This window comes from Elgaria multicarinata, chromosome 4 (genome assembly GCF_023053635.1).
Source record: "Elgaria multicarinata webbii isolate HBS135686 ecotype San Diego chromosome 4, rElgMul1.1.pri, whole genome shotgun sequence".
NCBI lineage: Eukaryota > Metazoa > Chordata > Lepidosauria > Squamata > Anguidae > Elgaria > Elgaria multicarinata.
In genome coordinates, this window is record NC_086174.1 from 115,011,457 (window position 1) to 115,038,013 (window position 26,557).

General features: G+C 38.2%; 1 protein-coding gene across 6 annotated transcripts in view; it reads right to left on the bottom strand.

Annotated features, from left to right (window-relative positions):
- Positions 1-26,557, bottom strand: part of PHF3 (PHD finger protein 3) — a 57,114-nt gene that overhangs the window by 7,665 nt on the left and 22,892 nt on the right. For 2 of the 6 annotated variants that reach the window (XM_063125017.1, XM_063125019.1), the window contains 10 exons: positions 23,308-23,460; positions 20,353-22,165; positions 9,892-10,207; positions 8,261-8,447; positions 7,224-7,377; positions 6,321-6,477; positions 4,707-4,823; positions 2,345-2,476; positions 1,041-1,176; positions 631-829 (listed from right to left, as the gene is read on the bottom strand). In XM_063125017.1, the coding sequence (XP_062981087.1) occupies positions 631-829; positions 1,041-1,176; positions 2,345-2,476; positions 4,707-4,823; positions 6,321-6,477; positions 7,224-7,377; positions 8,261-8,447; positions 9,892-10,207; positions 20,353-22,165; positions 23,308-23,460 (3,364 nt within the window). Of the gene's footprint in view, positions 1-630; positions 830-1,040; positions 1,177-2,344; positions 2,477-4,706; positions 4,824-6,320; positions 6,478-7,223; positions 7,378-8,260; positions 8,448-9,891; positions 10,208-14,646; positions 14,725-20,352; positions 22,166-23,307; positions 23,461-26,557 lie in introns of those variants that run through there. The other 4 variants (XM_063125018.1, XM_063125022.1, XM_063125020.1 and 1 more) reach the window with 4 other exon arrangements.

The following is a 26,557-nucleotide window of genomic DNA, read 5'->3' on the forward strand; positions in this document are numbered from 1 at the left end:
CTCATAGCAGAACAATAGTGTCATGTTTGTCTGAAGCTCCCAGTCTAGTCCAGAAAAGATGCCAATACCTAGCAAACATGCCACAAAGATTCTAAAGGCATGGACAGGTTAGAGAAGAAAACTGGGAAGGTAATGTCCCTGTGAAGGTAGGAAGGGGACACCATTTGCAGGAAGAAGGAAATGTCTGGCTTCAGACCCCTCATTCCTGTGCACGAATAAGAATGGTGGAACATGTCTAATTTATTTGTTTATTTATTGCATTTTTATACTGCCCAATAGCCGAAGCTCCCTGGGCGGTTCACAAAAACTAAAACCATTCAAAGTATAAAACAAACATAGGACCATCCCATCTACAACAGAAATGCAGATGCTGATGTGTTAATCTTATACAAAGCATTACTAAGTGAAGCTTCATATATCAGAGTCACACATTCAAGTCTCTCTGTAAATCTAAGCAGTTTTTAATTTGCACTTCTGTTTGAAACATTTCACTCCTTATTCTTATCTAGAGAATGCAGCATTCCTGCCAAGGTAATACAGCACCTTATTTCAAACTATGTAGTTTATTTATGTATATAATTCACACATAATATTAGCTAGGTAATAAATAGATTATCACAAATAGATTACCTAGAGCTTGAAGTAGAAGCAAGTGCTGGATTTGGCAATTCATTGTCTTCCTCTAATAATTCCGAAGCTAAAATATTTGTTGTTGAAGAAAGCGCATCTGCTATGCTTTCAGCTTCATTGTCTGATGGTTTTCGGGCAACTCCAACTGAAATTTTCACATTTTTCCCAGAAAGGTCATCACTAGGCGGCGCCATTCGACCTTGAAAAGGTAAGTTAGAAAGCTTCAGTAAAGCACTACTCATGCAAGACCAGCAAAAAATATCTGATCACAATATTAAATTACAATTCTTGCTATAACGCTTACAAATCCTGTTGGCTGTCATTAAAAATGCAGGCTTTGAACATTTCTATAAAGGACTAGGCAAATCAAGAAGCAAACACTAATGTCTAAACACGCTAGTTAGTATTACCTATGCAAATTTTACAGTTAAGATCAAACAAATGGTTTTTATGTTGATTTGTCGTATCAGGAGTGGCGGATTCATCTATTTCTTTATCTTTTTCAATCTCCTCCATCTTCTCCACAACTTTAACTGGAGTAGGTTCCTGCACATGGGGAGACAATTTGTTAATACTGCTATATAAAATATTCTGCATTACAAAAAGATAACAATGACAAATGATAACACTGTGCCAAGTAAGTTTCAACTGGCAGAGCAATACTAAGTGGGGATGGGATGTGGGGGGTGGAGGGTGGCAGATCATCCACCACTTCCAAAACTCTGCTGCCTCGTTTATTTATTTATTACACTTATATCCTTCCTTTTTTCCTCCAAGGAACCCAAGGCAGCGTACATAATCCTCCTCCTCTCCATGTTATCATCACAACAACCCTGTGAAGTAGGTTGGGCTGAGAGTCTGTGACTGGCCCAAAGTCACCCAGTCGGTTTCCATGGCCAAGTGGGGACTAGAACCCGGATCTCCCGACTCCCAGTAGAACACCTTAGCCACTACACCACACTGGCTCTCATGCCAGCCACAGCCAGAAGTGGGAGGGATGGTACTACCTTTTTTCATTACTGGCAGTTCTTTTCCCCCCAACATCACCAGTTTCAGTGGGTGAAGCCGTAGGCAAGGATGTAGGCAAGGAGCCTAATTCTGGGGCATATTGGGAGAACGAAGATGTCTAGTGGATCCAAGGTCACCTGACCCTGGAATGCCCAGCTTCAGGGCCTATCCCTGGTGGAAAAACTGCTGGCAGTAGATCTATGCCCTCAGAACTTTCTTCTGGCCTAACAGAGGCCACCAGGTCAAAGGTGCTCTCGCTACCAGCAGAAGGGATTAACTTCCCCATCCTAACACCCTCAAGGTCTGGGGGTTAGGATTGCACTCATAGTTGCAGGAGCCACTATGTACCATCTATACTCTGGAAAAAGTCTGTCAGGGGCCAAAGCCAGCAGAGGGCAGGGCAGGGCCAGAGCCAAAAGTGGATGAGTCACCTTTTTTTATCTTTTTGCCACTCTCTTCTCTCTCTCTCTCCCTTCCTCCCCTTCTTCCTTAATACACAGCAGGCTACTAGGGAAGGGAGTGATTACTCTTGCCAGAGGTCTGAACGGATTGCATGCAGAGGGCTTTTGAAATTAGGCCAAGGGCTCCAGGTTACTCACCCCGGCTTAGGACCACTAGGCAAAAGGAATGTTTTACCTAGTTGAACAAAATCAATGCTTTGCTGGGTTTAAATACACAAGTTTATGTAAATAAAACTAAATTTTACCTGAATTTCTATAACTGCTTCTTGCTCTTTTACTGGAGTCTCACTCTCAATTTCTATTTCTCCTTTGTGAGTAATTTTTGTGATTGGTCGCCTTTCAACTTCTCTCTGTTCTTTTTCAATCATTTCAATTGTCTATCAAGAAACAACAGAGAACAGATTAGCTATACAGCATGAAAACCTATAAAACCACCACCAGAAGAAGAGTTAAGATTTGAAACCCTAAGATACAAAAATAAAGTCTATGTCAGAAATGAAAAATAATATCTTCTTCTGCATTATTTGCTTAGCAAGATTAGTAGGTAGAGGATCTAGGAAAAGTGATAGATAGTAGAGGTAATGATTCAATGGCTGCTTCACTGCCAGAAAGCTATTGGCCCGCTTCAGTAAGAGTGTTAAATTATAGTTTAGTGTTATGTGCATGAGCCTTGGGCTCATGAACTCCTTCCTCACCCTTCCTTGTTCCAGCACAGCCACAATGATAACACTGGAAGCTTTCACTTCTGTTTTCAATTAACCATATTTTTCTGTTATGTTCAAACCCTAAACCATGGTTAATCTCAATTATGGTTTATTGAAGCAAGCTGGCTTGATAAGCCACAGTCTAAAGTTGTCTTGTTTCAGCAAAACACAGCTAAGACTAACCACAGTTCGTCTAGGTTCAGACATAACACTAAACTTAGCATAGTTAAAAAAAGAAGTGAAAGCTTCTGATCTCCTTGTAGCTGTGCTAGAAGAGAGGAGTGTGGGAGCTGACAAACCCAAGGCTTATTGACATAATGATAAACCATAATTTAGTGTTAAATCTGAATGCAGCCATGATCTCCAGTTTCCCTCAGCTGCCAAGGATGGAAAGATTTCTGAAATAACTTTCTTCAGTAGATAGCCAATTATTGTATCAATCATGAACATTTTTAATACTGCCCACAAACATGCATGTTCCAACACTACATTTTGTACACCAGCCTCCCCCAACCTGGTACCCACCAGATGTTTTGGACTTCAACTCCCATGAACCCCAGCTAGCATGGTCAATGGCTGGGAATTCTGGGAACTGTAGTCCAAAACAAAACATCTGGAGGGCACTAAGTTGGAAAAGGTTGCTGTACTCCACAGGATTTCACCAGTGGTAAATATGGGGACAGGCACTGCTCTTCAGTTTATTTTTCCCATATAAAGTTGAAGATCGGCAGATATTCACTCCTTTGAGACAAAGTAAAGCTTGCAGAAGTTAACAGTTCAAACTTGGTACCTGCTACAGATACTGGTGACTCACCCCTCAACAGGATCTACCCACACATATGCACACCAGTACCTTGCCAAATTCATACCTTAATTTCCCCCCTGGAAAACATTCACTTCTATCGGAAAAAATAAAGGGATTTAACTTAGTGATACTACTGAAGAGAGGAAACCAACTGCCCCCAGCCTCCAACCCATGCTGGCCTGGCCTCCACGAATAGCTGGAAGTGGGAAGAGATCTGAAATAAGCTGTGTGAACAGAGCCCACAGGTATATACTTCACCTATTTTCCCCAAAAATCTTTGCCATCTCTACAGGCCTGGCCATCAATTAAGAGCAATCTGCTAGAGAAATACTGTTTCCCCTTTGCTACCTCCTAGCAGTCATGTGAATGATAATTTTACATCAATCAAATTCGTATTTTCTCATACCTTTTTACTAAAAACCATTTTAGATAAGCACATATAAGTTCATGCTCATTTAAAACATTGTCTTATTTAAAATGCACACACTGTGGCTGATGTTTGAAGAAAGAAACCATTAGATTTCAGAGTGGTTGTTAGTCACTACCTGCAACCATCACTTTGGTGACAGAACTAGGACTTTTTCCTATGGGGAGAAGCTGTAGCTTAGTGGTAAAGTACATGCTTTGCATGTAGAAGGTCCCAGGTTCAATCCCCAAGTAGGGTGGGAAAAACTGCAGCCTAAAACCCTGGAGAGCATCTGCCAATCAGGGCAGATAATCCTGGGCTAGATGGATTAATGGACTGACTCAAAATAAGATAGCTGTCTACATTATTTTTATACTCAGCACATACTATTTTTACTCATCTACACACACTGTGATTCGGGGGGGGAAAGTTCCAGCAGCTCAATCTCTATTCTCACCCCTGGAAACTACAACCATTTTTAGAGAACAAACTACATTTTAAAGTACAAAATCTCAGAATTTCAGAATTGGTAGAAACATTCATCAAACAACCTTAGTTCTTTTGCAATCTGAGAGTAAATTTTAAACTCAGAATCCACAGAGGATGGGGGAGATCTAACACAATCTTTGAAATTTGAATAAATTACCACCAGGAAATAGGTGACCTATTAAGTATTTATAGATAAGACATACGTGTCTGTTTTCTCTTTTCCTCCATGCAGCTAATTCTTTGGAAGCCAGTTCTTCTGGGCTCATTCTTATGAGATGGTCTGGAGTAACTTCACCTTTCAATACTCTTTTAAATAGTATCTGGAAGAACAACAGGTAATTAGTTATAGCTAAACCCAAAAAACCACAAGGTTTTAATGTAAATTCAACCATAAAAGCAAGAATGCTAGATATTTTAATTCCACCTGTATGTAACTTTTGTAAAATTGTCCTATGTGCTCTACAATAGGCTTTCCCAACCTAATACCCAACAAATGTTTTGGACTTCAACTCCTATCATCCCCAGCCAGTGTCATCAATTGAAAGGAATGCTGGGAGTTGTAATCCAAAACATCTAGTAGAGGGCATTAGACTGAGAAAGGCTGCTCTACAGAAATTCTGCACCAACATAAATGGCTTTGGTGGCTCTATTAAAGTGTTATGCAGTTTCCAGCAAAGCTACAAGCAAAATTTGTTTTAATATAGTTAATGTTTTTAGAAGTAATAATGTCTAAGCTATCTAAAAGGACATGTCTCTAAAAACTGAGTTTTCAATGGTACTATTTTTCGAGCTATATTGGTTGGGGGAAAATGAAATTCCCCCAGCACCCCCAAAAAGATTTGGAGGAGTGTTGATTTCTCTTTTTTGCCCATAGAATTTGAGCAGAGATATAGCTTCTACGTACTCCCAAAAATGGATCTATAGAATGAACTGGATTTTAAACACATTCAATGTACACAGGGAATGCATATTGCAAACACCAAACAACCAAGTGTTTTAAGCCATGGTTTGCTGTTGGGCTAAAACTCTGGTTGTTTCCCTTTCAGGAACCCAGAATTCTGGGTTCACATGTCACACCAAAAAACCCAGGAACAGGGCATTCCTGGGTTGTTTTGGCAATGGATACAAAGCAGGAGTGTTGAGGCAGCATGCTCACTTGCTCCCACACAGCCTTAACAAATCATGGATTAAACAATGGTAGGCTTCTTTGTATTTAAACTGCTAAACTGTTTAAACTGTTTAATGTGTTTTTATTGTAAAGCACCAAAATGCTGGAAATGGTGAGGTGGCTCTATAAAAATGTTTAAATAAATAAATAAGCCATGAATTGTGTTATGTGCAAACTGGGTCACAGACTTACCGGGGTGGGGGGGGGGGGTGTGCGTGTGTGTCAGGTGGAGAAGGAGAAACAGAAGAAGAAAAGGAACCATGAACATCATAAAGTAAATCATGCTAGCCCCCATAAGAAAAACAAGCACTACTTGAAAGATTTCAGGTTACCCAGGTCAGTATCCAATAGTGCCACTGTGCCTCTGCTTATTCTGTGCCCACAGAACCAATCAATTGTGCAACAAGAAGCTAGTGCTTCCTAAAGTAATCCCAGAAACAGGCTGAAATGCTTGTCTCCGGAACAGGCCAGGCCAGCGGATCTCCCTTCTGCGAGTTTCAGTGACCGGCCCTGATCCAGTAACCAGTGTTTTGACTTTTTTCTGGGATCGCTTTAGGAAGCACTAACTTCCCACTGTGCTAGCAGTGATCCCACCTAAGACATGGGCATTGTTGGATACTGCCCATAGCTAACAGATGACAACATATACCTTGTTTTTTGGATCTTTGAGATTGAATATCAAGCTTCTGTATTTATTCTTGTACTTGGAATCAGTATCCCGAAAAAAGGAAAATAGTTCTTTTTCAATCTTAGTTGCAACTTTTGCTGCTCTTTCTTCAGAAATCTTCAACGTAGAGTCTGCAAGCCTGAAAAATACACATAGGCCCTGTTCAGACAACATTCAGGGCTTTGTGGTTAGCTTAACCATGTTCAGCTGTGGTGAAGACTAACCACGTGTGGAACGCTAGCAGACAACATCATTAACCCTTTTGTAGTTAAGTTTTCCTTAATCACACGCTAAGCACAAACAGGTTAGATGAGCTCCTGAGTCCTCTGAAATCTCCAAACTGTATGCCAGCAGTCCTTGCGCTAGGAGCCCGCCATTTTAGGTCAATCTGCAGTGTCAGTAGCCATTACTTGTATTAATTGGTCCGTAAAGTTAGCAATTCCTGTGCTATATGCCTCACAATAAGAGGGGGGAAGTAAAACAGTAGTAGATTCAATATGCGACCCTTTAAAGTACATTTTTTGCAAGAAAAAGTAAGCTGATAATGCAAAATGGCACCCACAGCCTTCAGCCTAGGCCAGACTGGGCTATTTCGGCTACTCTATAGTCCTACCTCTATTATTTCAGCCCGTTAACTACAGGTGCTTGTCAGATGACATGCTGAGCCACTAACCATGCTGCGTAACAGGGTTAGTGAGGCTGCTCACAATGTGGTTAACAGGTGTGCCTGGTTAAGAAAAACACATCAGATGTCACCGTTAACCATGCTGCTTAACCATAAAACGGTTAACAGCATAGTTAACGGTGTTGTCTGAACGGGGCCACATATATTTTTTTCAGTTAACAACAATGGAAATAACAACTGGTTTGGCGCATCATCCATACCTTTTCTCCAAGATTTCTTTGAGCGACTGCCTAACACTTTGCCTTATCTGATCAGCAGAAGGTTTGGATGTAGAGGCAGTAGGTGGGTGCACATTACTGACTGTTCCTCCTTTCTCTGTTCTCTTTTTCTTGACTTCCTGTTTATCTTGAACACCTACATTAAAATATCATCAAAGTAGCACTGTGAGATAGCTTCATTAACTTGAATTCAAAATCTCACAAGGCTTAAGGGAAGGGATCGTTATGAAATTCCCTCTGAACGAACATGCAATGGGGAAGTAATTTTGAATTACCAAATTCTCTTAACAAAAAGATCAAGGAATGAACTGGTGTACAGGATAACAAGCAAATGTAACAACTTGATAACAATTACACCAGAGTTCTTTAATGGAATTTGCGTCAAGGTATGCAAGCTTCAATCACAGACTCAGAGCGTGTTTTCATGAAGAATTAGTTTGCAAGATTCTAGTGCTAGCATGACAGGGCAACTTGCCCACTTGCCTACAGTGGGATACAACTCCAATAAGCATCCCTTGGACCACCATAAGCAGCTCTCTGACTTGTCACTGCTTGTAATTCTGCATCTTAAAATGATCTACATAACCAAGGAGCCAATTTTCCTAGGCCAGTATGTACACACACTGATTATATACTTTTAACACAAAAAACAATAGTTTAAGAATTCAAATTTGCCATTTCTTCATAAGTTATACTGCATCATCAACAGCAATACATAAAATGATTGATTGATTACATTTATATCCCACCTTTTTTCCTCCAAGGAACCCAAGGTGTAGTACCTAATCCTCCTCAACATTTTAACTTCACGACAACCCTGTGAGGTAGGTTGGGCTGAGAGTCTGTGACTGTCCCAAAGTCACCCAGTGAGCTTCCATGACTGAGAAGGGATTATAACCTGGATCTCCTGATTCCCAGTCAAACACTCTAGCCACTACACCACAACAGTATTTTATTCCATGGATTTATATTACGCTTTAAAATGCCTTTTAAAAAAGGACATTTTTAGTTTTAATTACCTGATTTTGTTGTGCTTTCACTTGAACAAGAAACATTAAGACTGTCTTTATTTATTTTTTCATGTCTGTCTTCTGAAGATCGGCGATGGACTGTAGCCATTTGCCCTGTTTTCCTAATAGGAATTTGCTGCCCTTTTTTCATTTCAGAATCCTTACATTCTGTTAATGCTCTTCCATCACCAGATTCCTGAAACAAATGTTAGCAAACAATAAAAAGAACAATGATTACAGTCCTTTCACATTGTACATCTTAAGTGTGTGTGTGTTCGTAAAACACACTTTTTTTTAGTCAAGACAAAAACATCTAGTGGAAATTATGCGTGCTAAATTCTACTTAAATTCAATGGATTATTTATTTACATATGTCCCATACTTTCAACATGTAGGTTCCCAGGGCAGCTAACAAAGTAATAAGAAACAAAAACAGTACAACAAAAATTAGAAAGGAATAAAACAAAAAATATAAGCTAACACAACAAACTAAAAGAGCAACAACCCATTCAAACAGACAGTAAACCAGAACAGAATGTTAACATGAGCATTTCTTAAAAGCTTGGGAAAAGAAAAATATTTTTGCCTGGTATCTAAAACGTAGTAACAAGAGCACTGACGGGCCTTCTTAAGAAGGGTATTCCAAAGGGGAAGAACTGAAAAAATGTTTTTGCTAGTGCTGTAGCAGAGCTGGATACTGGTCCACGTTCTGTTAATTAAGCAGTAGGGTGACTTCAATGCTCTTTAGTACAAAACCAACAAAAGAACAACACTGAGGAAGAGAAAAAGCCATGGGGTGACATCCAACATTGCCCAAGTAGACTTCTGCTAGACTCTAGCAGCTAAAGCAATGGAACATTCCCTTCCACTCCTCTCTGTTGCAGCTCCCCTGCCCCGACCCAACATCTACTCTGGAAGGTCCATCAATCCCCTGAAGCAGGTTTTGATGGGTGCAGTGGGTTGGAGGGGAAGGGGAAACCCCCCTTCCCATTTTGCTTATGGATGTTGTTTTGTTAACCAGGGACAACTATCAGATTTCGAATGTTAATCGCTAATGTATCAAAACATAATGATATGAAGATTCTTTAGAATCAACTATGTATACACTTAATGTAGATTCAGAGTGCCTTTTCATTTTTTGGCAATTTTTAGATACAGAAATGCATTTCTAAAATTGCAATATTCCAGCAAAATTACAATTTATCTGTTGTTCATATGCTCATATCAACTGAATCTAACCAATGGTACACCTACGGCTGGATGTCAGAAATAAAATCCACAGCTTCGCAGCCCAGGACACCCAAATGATCATCCAGAGAGTGGCAGGGGTTGGAAGAAGTAGCATATAGAGTGGTGTCAGTACCTGGACTGGCATGGGCACGCCAGGGACCACTGGGGCTGATGCTGCTCACTGCAGCAACCTTACTTTCTTCTTTAAGCTAAGCTGGAATCTGTGGACCACCTTTAACCTAAGTCTAGTTACCACATCAAAACAGACAAATAAGTATTCACATTTTTAAAACTACTCCTACTGTTGATATCAAAGGCCTAGTTTAATTAAAAACACTTACAAGTTATTATATTAAAATTACTATAACCTATACAAGGTATACATAGTTAAGAAATAATGTCACTCTTACCCGTTTAAAAATTTTGACCTTGTGCTTCACAGGGTCTTCTCCCTGCCTTGTTTTATTCTGAGGGCACACAGAAGTTTGCTTTGATATGCCAGGCTTCTCACATTCCATTGTTCTACTTTCTCTCGTTGTTTCCAGTTTCACTTGTGCATCCAGCATATTTTCATCAACTAGATCTGGTTTTTTGTCTTCCTCAGCACAACATTTCACACATACATATTCTTTGTCTTCTTCGCTCATTTGCTGTGCTTGAGAAAGGCTCAAACCAACACAGTCACCATGAAACCAGTCATCACATCTACCACAGCCTACCATGAACCTGAAACCAAGGTGAAAAAAATACATTCATTTATTGCAGTTTTCCGCCCATTATCTTGAATATAAAAAGCTACAACATATCTTAAATGTTCTCTCTCACAGAACAGGATTCCCTCAGCTTACAAAATTTCACGTTGAAGATTACATCCACTGCTCCAGCCTTACAACATGGTGTGAGATGCCAAGGTTACCCCAAGATGGGTTTTTGTCACACTAGTCCAGTAGGTTTTGGTATCAAATCAATTCACTCCCATTTGAAACATAGATACTTAATTTTAAATACATCCAGAAATGGAAATAAAAAGTAAGTGAAGTTGTCTAAGGAGGATTACTTTTCTTATAGCATGGAAATGATACAACACAACAGAGGAATTTAAGCACTACCCAACTGCCATAAATCATCTAAATATTTGCAAACAAGGGACCAATTTTGACAACTGGGCACCACCTGACATTTTACATCTTTCAAATATTAGAAATGGCCAGAGCTGCCACAATATCTATGTCAAACGCATGAACAAATCCTTAGAACTTTTGTGAAGTAAAAGTTCATAATATCACTGCTAGTTCTTTCAGTTTCCCCCAATAAATAAAATAATATTGGCCTTTTCATATATATTTTCTCAATATTGCAATCTCCTAATAGACCATGGTTCTAATGCAAATCAGAGGTTTATAAACCTTGATTTTAAGGTCACCTAAAACAAGAAATCATCAATACTTTCCCCTTTACACATGCCAGCAGTTTAAAAGACAACATTTAATCTTTATTCTCTACTGGGTATGCCAGGGCCGGGAGCTACAAACTTGTTAATGGACTATCCTGCTTATTGTGAGTTTCCCCTATAAAGATTTTGAAAATAAAACGGAGGCAAAACAGTCAGGCAAAATTTAAGGTCCGACTTCTCATAGATATGCATTTCTATCATCAAACTACTCTGCTGGTTCAACCACCACAGACAAGGATCTAGAAATACCATATTGTCTATAACACCAAGATGAAAATCCCCAGTAGAAAACACAAATTAACTTTGAAAGTGCTCCATATAAGTTTGAGCAACATTTTTCACAAGCTATACTGTAAATAATTTAAAATATTTTAAGATTTGCAACGTTCAACATTTGATCATACAATAAATAAATAAATAAATAAATGCAAAAATAAAGTCCTTTTGCCAAGAGTTCACTAAGGCAAAAACTTCTTTACAAGTCTGCGATTACATACAACAAGCTCAGCCATTATTTTGTTGCTCCAAGCAATTAAATGTAGTGATTCTAATGTAGATGGGCAAAAGACATTTTTTTTAAAGCTTTAAGGTACAAAAACATCAATATCTGTCTTACTATAATCAGGCCTAACTTACATTCCTCCATCCACTGGTTCTGAAAGCATGACAAGCCTTTTCTAAATACAAAGCAGGAAACCAGTCAGAAAAAACACACACACTAGTTTAATTGTGTGGTCTTCCCATCAATATTGACATGCTAGCATCTAATAATCAGCTGTGTGTTAATTTTGAATACTTCCTCTATATATTTCATTCAGGAGCAAAAAAAAATATCCCAGCTACTTGCTCAGACATACTAACTTTTCAAATGTTTTATAGCTCCCAGTCTTTAATTCTAAACTAGAGCATGAAATGACAGAAAAGATCACAACATCCCAGCCTATTCCTAAACACTTAGGATGAAGCATCTACCCACAGTCAGAACAGCACCCACTAGGACTTCCTCTCCATCCTGCTGTGTGGGTTGGAGGATCCTCCAGAGCAGATTTCAGGGCAAGCGGAAGGACAGGACAGGAACTGTGCATTGCACGAGCAGAAGCACACTCATGCAACGTTGGATGTGGGCCATTGCTTAGCAATGAAGTGATTACAATTGAGTTCACTGCCAAGTAACAGTGTCCATTATTTTAGCATCTATTTAAAAAAAAAAAAAAAACTTCCCAAAATAGTCAGGGAAAACTGGCTTATCTTAGACCAGTAAATGATTGTGTGTGATTTTCATGAAGGATAATGACATTTTATATCACAAAGAAAGTATTCTCAAGAATTATTGCAGCTTTCTTAAATGGCAACATAAAATATGTGTGATAAACAAGTGAAAATGTTATACTTTCAAGGTTCAATATGTAGCATGGTCGACTGGTCAAATGTGGAACCGTAATGTATTAAGAATTGGTGTGAAAAGATGTGTTTTTATCTGTTTTAAAAATCTGATAATTAGAAATGGAATGCCTAAGAGCACATGAAATCAAAATGGGAAAAATGTTCTACATAGGAATTTGAATAAATAAATAAAATTGGAAATTGGCCAAATAAAAAAATGTAAATCATAATCAATGGTCATGTATCTCTGATATATATGCAGTGCAGTGCTTACACAGCTGAGTGAGTGAGTGTGGAGAGAGAGAGAGAGAGAGAGAGAGAGAGAGAAGAGTTCCTTAAAAAAAAAAAGGCTATGAGGAGTTCCTGTCCACATGGGTTTTATGACCAATATTTTTTGGCTTCATAATAAAGTTCATATTTTTGAAATATTGGCTACGATTTTTTAATTGAAAAGGGAATGTTTAATATCGCTAACAATGTACAGACTAGCAATATGAACTAGCATTTGTTCCATGCATTTAACATTACTCATTCTTCTACTGAGCACATCCAAGCGGAATTAAAGGTGCTCTAAAGCAGTGCTGAACACTTAAGCATGACTGCTGATGAATGAAACGTGTTCCCACTCTTGAACAGAAGACAGCAACTGCTATGATCTTTCACTCCGGGATGGCAGCTGCAATTTTGAACAAGCCATGTGATTTATTTTTTTAAAATTAAGATCAAGCCTGAGGCACCTTCTGAACCTGTTTCAACAAAAATGTTGCCACGGAATAGCCAAAAACCAAGGTACTAAAATCAAAATACTAAAATGTTTTTACTATTTCATTGACTATAGAAAAAGCCCAAATATAGAACAGAAATGTTATTGAGAGTTATGTGATCCGTACATGGCTTTAGCCAGCAAATTAGTTTCCACACAGTCAAATGTTGATTAGTCATTTATCTAATTCTTTATAAATAGGCCAGTACTGCAAACTGTATAAATACACCCTTCAGTCTTTGCTACTTAACTTTTGAATTAGTGTTAATGTACTACAGCCTGCTTATGTAAGAATAAATGGGCTTTGTGTTGAGAACTGAATTCTGAACCAATGTACCCAGCATTAATAAAAACAGTCTTCAATAAGGACTATTCGCAACTTAAAGAAATTAAAGTGTATAGGACTGTTATTCATTAACATTAAGAAGCTCCAAATTAAATTTATGACAAATTTAAGTACCATTAACTTCAAGGGGTCTATTCTAAGCATGACTAAGTCTGGATACAACCCATTGTGGTCCAATCAGTAAACAAAAATTGATTTTGTAAGCAAACCAGTTTTCAGCTAGGTTTACTATAGGAACTTTCAACCCTGCAACACAAACATGGACATTGTGTTAATATACAAGCTGATTTAGCTGTACTCAATGGAACAGAAGACTGTGGGGTATATATTCTATCAGTTTATAGAGCAGGATTTATATTCCACTGAAACTAAATGAAGGTACTGTAGAGCTCCATCCAACATTATGTGAGTAGACTTCCACTCATGCACCAGTACTTCCTCCTTCCTCCCAAACATGCTCCAGAGGACCCCCTAATTCTTAAGAGTAGATTTGGGGGGGGAGAGGGGAGAAGCACAGAGAGACACATTCGGATATAACCCTCACTTTACTATGCCTAAAAAACCCACTGGCTATTTTAAGTCTTTGTCAGCATGATAAACAGGATACTAATGTATGCCAACTACAGACATATTTTTTTTAAAAAAAATGAAGTAGGTGTTTCCCAGTAAACAAAGAATATCCAAAATCCACCAGGTTTAAAATCATTTCGCTAGCAGGTAGGACTACTAGCACAATGGGGAAATAGTGCTTCGTAGCGCAATCCAACGAACAACCCTAAACTACCATTTCCAGGATGGGATACATCAGCAGAGCTCCCTTCCCCAGCCTCCGTTGATTTGTCTCATTCTGGAAGCGGTAGTCTAGGATAATTCCCAACTTTCCTGTTGTGCTAGCGGTCCTTCCTGCAAACGCAGTAGCGGTACTGGTTACTGCCCATAAACCTTAACTTGCTTTTCTGAAATCAGTATAAAACTTTGTCCATTAGAGGATGATGTTTTAGTAATGGTATTAGGAACAAAATATAGGTAGCAAGAATGCAGAGCAGCTAATAATAAGGAATGTTATTTGTTAAAAAATGTGGAATCTGTGCTAAATTTCTACACTGGGTGTGTCATTCAGGAAGGGCTGAAGAAAGTTTTAAAGGACCAAAGAATTCTTTTCTCATGGCTTTTGTAGGTGTGTGTAACTGCAGTAGTATTCAGTATTCTGGCCCACTAACACTAAAAGCTCTGGCTGTAGTTTGCTTCATAGTTTGATGTCCAAGCGTATTAGCCATGTTGTAAGGCTGGATTAGAAGATGTACAACTGCAACAGAGAGAAAAGAAAATTGTTTTAACATATTAATAATGAGGGTAGGATTAAATAGTTTTAAATGGTTTTTAACTAAAACCAGCATGACGTAACAATGCATCAATTATACACATTAGTGCTCTTAATAAGCTCTGTTTAATAAAAGTTCCAAATGCAGTAAGTTACTATAAGTAGGCAAGGTGTGATGAATTGAGTGCCTATTGTAAATACGAGTAGAGAAATAGACATGTTTAAATACGGATGCCTTTTCTATACACAAATCTCCTTTTAACACATTGGAATTTGACACTCAAAGCAGTGCCCTTAAATATACCAATGCAATGTCCAGACTATCTTTTTCAAATAAACCACCACTCAAGTGGAACGTTAGCAAACCAAAGTATTTTGCTGGGTAGATGAAAAACCCTTACTAGAGTAATACTTAAAAAGAATACACCAGTCCAAATTCACTTTATTGAAAATACATATCATTGCTTTAAGATTGCTCGTACTATTTAATGAAGCCAGCTGCACAGGATGGTAATAATACAGGACATTATCTATTCATTTATCAAATAGCAGCATATTTATGAATGATAATTTTACGTTGGTAAAATATATACATACAAATAAAAGTTATTCTCCATTCTCCTTCCCATTTTTCTATAGGAAGCAGGTTTATATAAAGATTTGGGAACGTCTATGCAAGATGACAACTGAATTTTCAACTGAATTTTTAAACAAGCAACCCTGCTAAAGCCATTTTCAGACACCCTTTAACATATCTAAGGTTCAGCTGTACAAAATACAGATAGATAGAACAATGCATGTTAACATATTTTGTGCACCTTAAATTACATTAGCTAATATCTGCAAAAAATGTATCATTTCTGTTTGTATAGATCCACGGAACTAATTTCGAAGACTAATAAAAATAAAGGATGACTATACCAACATTTTGGAAATATATGTAGTTAACAATATAAAGATATACTGCCAATCCATCACTGTATACCCAGATGAAATGGAGTAGCTGTTGTGGGTGGGCAAACTCCATGCGTGCATACATCAAGGCTAATGTTTATACAATAGATTCCATCATCAGGATGCAGTTGTAGGATTTGGTTACTGTCAGGACAACTTGAGCCTCACATTTCAAACATGCACCGAATGGAAGGAAAATTCGTTGTTTTCAACATAAGTTAAAGGAAAATGTAGAACAAACCAGGCAAAAAATATACTAATTACATGTGGCATTGCTCTGAAGACACCTAACACTTTCGTATTTTATATATTTTTCTTTAATAAAGAAGTATACAGTAGTTATGAGGATCAGCAAGAATAACCATTGATGCAAAAGTCATTTAGCTAAAATCAATGAGTTCAAATTAGTATTAAAGTACATATTTGACAATTATGATTTCCACAGATTTTTCTTCAAAGTTTTTACATTTAGATATGTAATGAGATGACTTATAAAATGAAATGGAAAACTACGTTGCCAGCTACAAAGCAAAATTAATCATAATATACCAATTTAATAATAGCAGATTTTAATGTTGCTGGCATAATTCACAGGATTGGATCCAGATTTAAGCACATCCAACAAGGCTGGTGGAACTGAACTTTCCCTGTCCTCTCCTCCTTATGGCAGCCCCTCTGCTCATGGAAGGTGCCTCCACCCAATTTTGGGAGACCCCACCTTCCCCCGTACCACAGCTTACCCCATTAAGCAGGGTCCCCAAACCTCTCTCCAGCATTTTGGGGGGCTGCACAGACTGCTGTAGGAAGGGGATCACCTTGTTGCACTTGCTTGAAAATCTGAATCGAACTCATTTCTCAAGTTCACACACGAGTTCAAAGAAAGCATTTTTTTCAGCTTCCTAGCACCACTCTGGTATTCTATGCTTAAAGTGTAACAAAAGTAAGTGAAGTATCTAAAATGACTTAAATTTTTGGATTGCTGTATTTGTGAAATATATAGAATACAACTAGTAGCACTACATTTATTATTCATACGATGAAGGCAAACATTGGGAGTTGTGTTGTAGCAGTTTTCAGAGCCTTTCCAATTAATCTGTTGGGTCGGAGGCTGCTTTTACTCTGTTGCTGTTGTGTTTTTAACTATTTAATGCATTTGTTTTATTATTGCTTTTATCCACTTTTATTAGTGATTATAAGCCACTTTAAGTACTATTTTTCGTAGAAAGATGGGATAGAAGTGAAATAAATCAATAAATAAACCTAGTTGAATTTTTATATACAAATCACCTCTGCCAAGCTTTCAGTAATTGCTGATGATGAAATAAGATACCAGTCACAACGGTAATTCTGAAATCCAAATGCCTCATAATACACTGGATTGACCCAGGCTTAGTTAGCTACACTTAGGTCCCATTGAAATCAATGGAACGTAACCTGTGATGTTTTTGTACTGATTTCAACAGGACCTAAGTGCACCTAACTTAGGATGCAGGCAGACCTATCAATATACACTTACCACTTACATGAATAGGATTGTGCTCTTAGCCTGGTTCCAATAGTGTCTTACACTCACATCTGTACTCCTAGAAGAGTTATTTGTTCCCACCCATATTTATTACAATAATAAAAATTATTAATCTATCCTCATCATTCTTATCAAAGGTATTTTGAATGCCATGTTATCCATAACAAGAGGCTCCACATGAGTAAATCTGCTGCTGGTCCCAACATTGCAACACTTACATGGCTCCGACTCTGAACTCTGCACATTTAATGAAGGTCATAAAGGGGAGCCCACTGTACTTCCAGAGATTCCTCCATATGACCTGGAGTCCAACTGCATAGATCTTTTGATCAGCCAACTTCCAATTCAGATATTCACTCAATGGCGACAACTTGGTGGTGGGCAGCAATTTCACCCTGCTATCCTTTAATCACATGATGCTCCTCCATGTGGATAACATGAGAAGGGAGCAAAAAGGCAGAAGCATCAACAGCTTCCCTATCCTCCTCCCAACAGCCCCCAAACAATAGACTCTGGGGTCCCTCCCAACTTAAATGGAGCCCATTTTGATAGTGCTCGGAGGGCTGTCGGGGGGAGGGGGAATCACCCTCCTCTTGGAGCCACAAACAGAAGCAACAGAGCTCTTTGTATAAATTTGGGGCTACCCAATTTATCACAAGTGTGGTTGGGTCCAACTTTAAAAGCAAAAAGGAATGTGCAGGTGAAGATAGCTACACCCTTTCTTCCCACCCATGGCTTACTTTCCCAAAGTTCAACACTCAAACTCCCTTTTCTCCCTCAGGCAGGCTCCAATCTCGGAAATGAACCCAGCTAGGAGAAAAATATGTGGGTTCCCAAAGTGCAAAGAGATATTCCATGAGAGAGAGGCCTTAGCTAGACCTAAGGATTATCCCAAGCAAAAGGAGGGGTCATCCCTTCCTGCTCCCAGGATCCTGTGTGTGTGTCATTTGGATGCACAGAGATGATCCCAGGACAATCCCGGGATATAGGCCTGGTCTAGCCATGGCCAGAGAGAGGGAGTATTCAATCCTATTCTTTCACTCACCTCTTTTGTTCTTCAGATGAACCCCCACCCCTAATTTGTATGAGACTGGGCAGACCTAGGGCTTAAACAAATAGCCTGCCACCATCAGACCTTGCTTGAACTTTAAAGGCACAATGTAGATGTAAAACTCCCGTTCTAACCACATCTAGGAGAGTGGAAACGTTATGTCTGAACTAGAACTTCAGAGTATGACCAAGATATGATCAAGTATTTTAATATGTAGTAGGTTACTGATATTTGAAAAAACAGGAATCTATGGCCTAGTTAATATGTAACGCTAACCCATGGTTTATTTAAAACATGGTTTGTTACTCTACCCAGAGTTTGGAAGACAATTGCACAAACCACAGTTGGTTTTCTCATTCCCGGGGTTGTTTCCCTCTTCCTTTGCCTGGTCCTTCCTTGTTTCCCAACTGCCTTTCCAGCACTACAACACTGGATAGTTTTTTGACTGCTCTTGCCCACTGCCTCTGTACCCTAGCGAAACAATCCATAAACTCACAATTCAGGGTTTGCACTTAATGATAACCTATGGTTTAAACAACCCACAGTTCACAACCCAACACTAAACCGTAGGTTCTCTTCGTGCAGTTTTCATGGTTAACAACCCTCTGTTAACCCATACTTCCGGGCTGGCACATGATTCAACAAACCATAGTTAATTAAATTAACCATGCTTAATGAAACCATGGTTTGTCGTTGCATGTGAACCAGGTCTCAACCACCAAAAAAAATCATCCAATATTTTTAATCATGGAAATGATTAACATCTAATTTCTAACATTAATGTTTTGTGTGCAGGATGTGGTCTGAAATTTGACAGCAGTGTTTTTCTAAAAATGTATTGCTTCATAAAATGTATTAGTAAAATAACAATTGAGTGTAACCCAGCAGTTCTGGGAAAAAATCAAATCTGTAATATTTTTTCAGGTGACTACCTCTAATGAAGAATCTATCTCATGCACAGATCTTTACGCAAGTTCAGATAATATCTTAACTATTTTGCCCCATTAATATTTAAACAATGCAATGAAGATTATGCCATTGAGTCATCATGTTCTAAAATATTTACACGTATTCCAATAAAAATAATTTTCAAGTTGAGTGTTGCATTTTTTTGAATATAAGATTTTAAAACATTAAATGCATTTTATTTCCTAACCAAATACGAGTATAGGCATTTTATTTCCTAATCAAATGTTTCAATTCAACTACCTTTGGGTACAGGAAAAGAAAAGCATCTGTTGAGATATTTATGTAGCAGCCTTCCCCAATACGGGCTACTCCAGAAGTTTTGGCCTACAACTCCCAGCATCCCTGACAAAACATTTGACAGGACCGAGGTTGGAGAAAGCTGTTATAAATTATGTATAATGATAAATCATATAAAGTTATTACAATATACTTTTTTAAAGTTTTGTTTACTAAATAGAAAACAAACATTAATTAAATCTCAATCAATTTAGGACATCAGAGAACATTCCAGTCAATTTTTTCCAAAAATCTGTCCCAGCAAAAAGTACATAGTTCCATGAAACAAACACCATAATCATTATCCAAAAAAGACCATTCATGATCTGTAAGCCTAGTATTCAGGCAGTTGGGACTCTCAAATATTTGCCATTGCAGCTCCCACAATAGCCAGTGTTCAGCTTTGACTTTTACTAGAACTAGAGAAGGAAAAACTCCAGAGAAAGCTCTACCTGGTTTACTGGGCTGCACTCTGAAACACATGTGCTAGGAAATGTTTTCCACAGAACTCAGCAGGATTTACTTCAGAGTAAGCATCATGTCAGACTATTTCACTGGTGTAAGTCATTTCCTTTAATTCCTGCCCATGACCATTTTGTTTACCCTAATTCCGCCCCGCCCCGCCCCGTTACAAGCGTAGCTAACGGGCATTCTGATTGATATGCAATATTACAGATTAAAAACTAGTTTAAGGAGTCCTTTTTGTGTTTAATTTGAAAAAGATAGTCTGGGTCCTAGACTGCAGGACATGAGAAGCATATTTTGTATTACAGAAATATTTTAACAACAAAAAACAACATCTACAAACGCACACACACACACACACACACCTGTTGCCATGTGGCTTTCTGCAAAACCCACACTGCTTACTAGGTACCCAGAGACTTTTGCTTTCACTGGGATATAGGTGTTCCGAACTCTCTCGTTTTATAGTAGAAATATTATCTGGAATGAACAGTGGTGGCTCATCAACTGAAAGACTTTTGCTACTTCTTCTCTGACGAGGCTGAAGACTCTTTTCTAATTTTCTGAGTTTCAGTTTTTCTTTTTCATCCTCTTTCAAATAATCCACAGGTGTCCCTGCAGAATCTTTTTTCCCTCCTTCTTCCTTAACGCAATTATTCGTTTTAAGAAGTTGGTGTTTCTGTAATTGCTTCTGATTGTGGTGTGGCAACTGCCCCAGCTTAGGATGTACTGGTCCCGACACCAAGTGTGTGCTATCTTTTGAGCCAGCATGACGGCTGAAGGACTTGTCACTCGCTCGGTCTGTTGACAACTTCCGTGCCTGTGCTGGGATTTGGACCCGTGGAATGTTTTTCCCCAATGCATGGGGCTGCTTCTTTAGGGCCCCTCCAGAGTCACAGCTCTGGGCCTTCACATCTTTATCTGCATGTTTTTTCTTAACTTTCACTGGCTTATGAGAATGCTGGAGATCCTCCTGCTCTTCTGCATGACGTTTCAGACTTACTGAAGAGTGAATGACAACACCTGGAAGAACTTGTGTTTTAGTATGTACTTCTTGGTTTATGGAAGTTATTTTTTGTTGGGCAGCTGTAATTTTATTTTGCTTAGACTTGGCATGTTTGGCCTTCACATTTTTTATACATTTTGATGAAGTGCTAGAATGCCCATCTTCTTGCAATCCTAGCATCTCAGATTCTGCCATTTTTACATTGTCAGCCTCCTGATGTACAGCTTGGACTGGAATGTCTTGAACTGTATCACCTTCTAAAGTATTTTTTTCTGATTTGGAAGAAGTGGTATCAATGTTTTTCGAATCAGTCTGACCAAGATCCATGCTATCCAAAGGAAGATTGGCTTTCAACTCAGCTTTTTTAGAATTATCTAAAGGCTCTTGTTTGTCTTCTTCTGGTAAGCTAATTTTATGAGCAATGTCCCTGCTAGCTTGTAAGCCTGAGCTGCCTTCAGGTTTTCCATCCATGAAGTTGGACTGAACTGTAAGGGTTTCCTGAATTTCACTTGCATTCTCATGAGCTGTGGTAACAAAAGGAATATCAGCCATTCCAGTTCTCCTGCTTTCATCAGCCATCTTAGTTTCATTCAACTCTTTCTCTATTTTACAGTCTACCTTTTCTTCTGAAGGTATTTCAGATGTAAATTTATTTACCACCGTTTCATCCCCTTCCTTTTTAAGTATATTATTATTTTTTACATTAGCCTCCACATGAGCAGATGTTGCCAACCCTACTCCAACAGTATCACATTCACTTTCTACAACTTCTGACCCACTTTCCATTTCTTTAGTTGGGGAACTGGTTCCTGGTAAGTGAGAAGAATTTTGTTCTTCATGAGATGCTTCCTCTATTTTTGCCTGGTTAGGAATTTCATGTTCACTATCTGCTTTCACTTCATCAGATTTTGTACAACAAGCAACCCACTCTGAATTGCCTGAAGGTGGTGGTGGTTCTGTTGCCTCTTCTTGTTGGCAAGATTCATTATTAGTCTGCTCAATCTCTTTCGAATGCTCTTGGCTATTACCATCTTCCTGTTTAGTCTGCCCTTTATCCTGCTGCTTCAGTCCTCCCTTTTGGGTAGTCTTTGCAGTTGATTTCTTTGCGGTAACAGATGGTGAAGCATTTGAACGCTTGGCTAGTGTACTCTGGCGCAGACTTCGTACTGGTTCTGTTAGAAGAAAAATAAAGAGATTAGTACTTTTATTCATCCTCTGAAAAATAACAAAAAAAAATTGCTTATTCGTATACATCCTATGAAAAGTAACTAAAAAAGTTAGCTTATTGTACAATTTAACACAGTATTTTAAAAGTTGATAAGTTGGTCTTAAACACATGTTCATGTTAGGATATGGATAGTTTCTTCATAAAATACACATAGTATCTCTACAAGCTATTATCAGAAATCAAGAAGTTTGGCTCTTGAAGATTTTCAGTCACTGAAACAAGAACACTACAAAAATGTTATATTATAGACTTTATATTAAGCAAATGGAGCTTTTTGTGCTACTTTTAAAAATCTCTGTTTGAAAATATATATCTTCTCTGAAATATAAACTGTTATTGTTGTTGTTGTTGTTATATTTATTTATATCCTGCCTTTTTCCCAGTACTGGGATTCAAGGCGGTTTACAAAATTAAAACATGTACAATTAAAACATATAAATATAAATTTACAAAAGTTAAAACAGAATTAAACCTACAGTAAAACTAAGCACCATTATAGCTCATATTAAACCACCCAGAGAGCTTCGGCTATGGGCGGTATATAAATGTAATAAATAAATAAATAAAAGTACATATATATTTGTACAGAACTAAAACAGTGCTACAGCTTTATTTAACAACTACAAAGCTGAACAGAGGGAAATACACATTTCAATTTTGCTGTCTCAATATTACTCCTCTTTCAGGTGTTGCCTAGAATGCTAACTTGCCACCAGCTATTTAAAGCTGACTTCTATGGGAGTTAGTTGTGTCCAATTAAGGAAGCACAGGATTACTGCTAAACAGAACTTTTCAAGAAATAGCCAATAAGACCAATAGCTTCCTAGCATACTAATAATTCCTGAATATTATGTGAAGAATGTTGAAGTCAAATAATAACTCGATTGCACTTAAAATATGAATTCAAAGCATTAAGTAGTAATAAATTATAAACCCAAGAAGATAAAAGGTATAGAATTGTTTTGATATTTGAATGGATTCACTCAACCATGAATCAAGGTTCTCAAACCATACACAGAGTAGTCCACACTAAGCAAAGTGCACAGAATATCCAGCTGTATATGTGTACTTGTTATTAACAATTACCTTGTGTCATTAAACGCGGAGATTTTCTTGGTGATTTAACTGAAGTCCCATCCATTTGGTCCCTCAAATTCCTGCTAGCCGAAAGATCATCTTCATCAATGGTACTGCGGGAAGTTTCCTTAACTCCATCCATAATATCATCAAGTCCAACAACTAAACAAAAAACAAAAAAAACAAAAAAATCCTAAACCTTAAAAGTAGCTATTCAGTTAGCAGTATCATGAAAGCAGCTGGGAAACTTCAAGACTAGCTAAAAGAAAATGATGTGTAATGGGGATAGGGGCAAGGGAGTTAACAAAAAAAGGTTAAAGGCATGATTAGGAAGCATGATGTACAAATTTCCCACAAGATAGGTAAAACAAGTGGTCACCCAGAGCAGTATATTTCTCATACATGGTCCTCGAGAAAGAGAGTCATAGCCACTTTTAATGGACTCACATTTTATTGATTTGCCACAGGAAGTTCTCAGTCCTTAAAGGATCAGCTGTCCCCTCACTGTCCCTTCCCACCTAAGAGAAAGAGAATTTAACAATGGAAAGAGCTGATCCAAAAGTGACATTCTCCTTTATCTATATAATTGTAGTAGCTTGTTTTTAGACTTTAAATCTAGAACATGTTAGTCTGCATCTGCAGCTTGGTAACTATCACCTGTTAAACTTCCAGCCATAGTCTAAGAACCACTGCTTAAGGCTGAAGTCGTATGCACACTTAACGGGAGTATGCCCCATTGGACTCAGTGGAATTTACCTCCATGTAAATATGCTCGGGCTTCATGTCACACTGATAGCCCTCACTAAGGCCAGTTCACATGTGAAGTGTGCACGCGAGACTTGCACAACTTGTGATCTGCCAAACTAAACAGCCCACCTGCCTAGAATTTGACATTCCCTTGGTTTTGCAATTCCAGTCAAGCCATAAAATCATCAGATTTAGTGATCCCTGGTGAGCGACCAGTAATGGAGGCCTGGTGTACAGCATCAATACCAAAACGCAGCCTGCGTGTTTATTATGATTCAGCAACACAGTTCCCAGCCAATGTATTCAGATTACTCAGTATAGAAAAAAATGTTGAGCATATAGGAGGCCTAACCTGTGGAAAAGCAAGAATATGAAGGCAGCATAATTCTATACCAGCAGCTATTATTCGTCCAAATAATAGAGTAGATGGACTTAAATTAAGGTGATTTAAAATTAATGATTTAAATAAGCCTTCCTCCAACCTGTGACCTCTTAAGATATGTTGGAATACAACTCCTATAATCCCCCCAGGGCGGTTATGGAAGTTATAGTCCGACATATACTGTTGTTTTATACTGTTGTTTTTATATTTTTGATGGTTTTAAATTTTGTATACTTTTTAATGTTCAGTGTTTTTAACTTTTGTAAACCGCTCAGAGAGCTTCGGTTATGGGGCAGTATATAAATTTAATAAATAAATAAATATCTGAAGGGCGCCAGGTTGGGGAAGGCCTATTTAAATCATTAATTTTGCAAGAAAATGGCCTGTTTAAATCTTGAAATCTTGATTTAAATCACCTCCCACTGAAAATTCCTCACGTATTTCCAAAGCAATGATACAAATCAGTCCACTGACTAAACCACATTTACATCTAAATAGGGTGGTATTTGAACTGTACATGAGGAGATATTTTGTTTTTGTTTTTAAGGTAACTTGACCTTTACTAATTTTAGAACATGTTACAGCAACCTTCCCTAACCTGGTGCCCTTCAGAAATTTTGGACTACAACTCCAAGCATCCTTGAACCCTGGCCATACTGGCTCAGGATGATGGAAGTTGAAGTCCCAAACATCTGGAGGGCACCAAATTAGAGAAGCCTGCATTACAGAATACTCTTGATTATATGGGAAATTAAATGAAAATGCCTGACTTAAATCCAATGTAAAGCAAGCAAACATTCTCTTGTACAACTGGAGTTTTCCTTCCCCTCCTCCCCTCTGCACTCCCCCACACATTCCCAAACCTCTGGAGCAGACTTGGGGGCATACAGGATGGGGGGGAGTGCAGGGGAGAGATGATATTTGCTCTACTACCTGTGTCTGTTCCACTGGAGGAAGGACACAACTGGATACAAACCACGATGTTTGACAGGTAGAATGCAAATTTTCGTATCTGAAAAATGATCAAATTGGTTCTTCATATACACAATGAACCCCTTCACTTAACTCAATGTACCTGATAGCAAGCATTGGTTCGGTTTAGAGATTTACTGTAGCACTAACACACTTACATTCGGATTTAATATTAAGAACAAGAAGCTTCATATTTACAAAAAAACAAAACAAAAAAACCCATACAAATCTGATTTAAATTTTAAAGAATCATCAATTGTATACACTGTTCTAAAAATGGAAAACCATCTTATTGTGATAAAAACAATCCCACTCATTATTATCATAGAGTTAGAGGGACCTTATAAGGCTGACCTGTTCAACCCCCTTTTGAATGAAGGAAACCTAGAGCATCCCCAATAGATGGCTATCCAGATACTGCCAGAAGACCTCCAGCAAGGGAAGTCACCCGCCCCCAACACACACAAACAGAGAGAAACTGGTTCCAATGGTAATGCTCTCAACATAAAGAAGATCTAACTAATGTTCAACCAAAATCTATCCCTTAACTAATTAAGCCCATTACATCTAGTCCTGCCCTCTGGGTCACCAGAGAACAAATCTTTGCACTCTTCTATGTGACAGCCCTTCAGTTATTTTAAGAGTGCTCCTGCCCCTCAATCTTCATTTCTCCAGTTTAAACATACCCAGTTCCTTCAACTTTTACCTCACAAGACTCATTTTCCATGCTACTGACTATCTGAACCTGTTCCACTATATCTATATCTCTTTTAAAGTATAGCATCCAAAACTGAACACAATCCTCCAGTGGTGGTCTGACTAGCACAGAATGCAGTGGAACTATTACTTCTTGTGACTTGAAAACTACGGTTTCATTAATGCAGCCCAAAACTACCTTAGCCTTTTTTGCAGCCACATCACACCGATAACTCATCTTCAGCTTGCTCAGAACTTTGCTTTTGTCGGTTGAATTTTATTTCTTTAGTTTCATCCTAATTTCCCATTCTACCAAGGAGATTTTGAATCTTACTCCTGTCTTCTGAGGTATCAACTATCCTATCCCTCCCAATTTTGCATCATCTACAATTTTTATAAAGTTTTCCTCTACCCCTTCATCAATGTCATTGATAAAACACTGAACAACAGTACCAGTCCCCA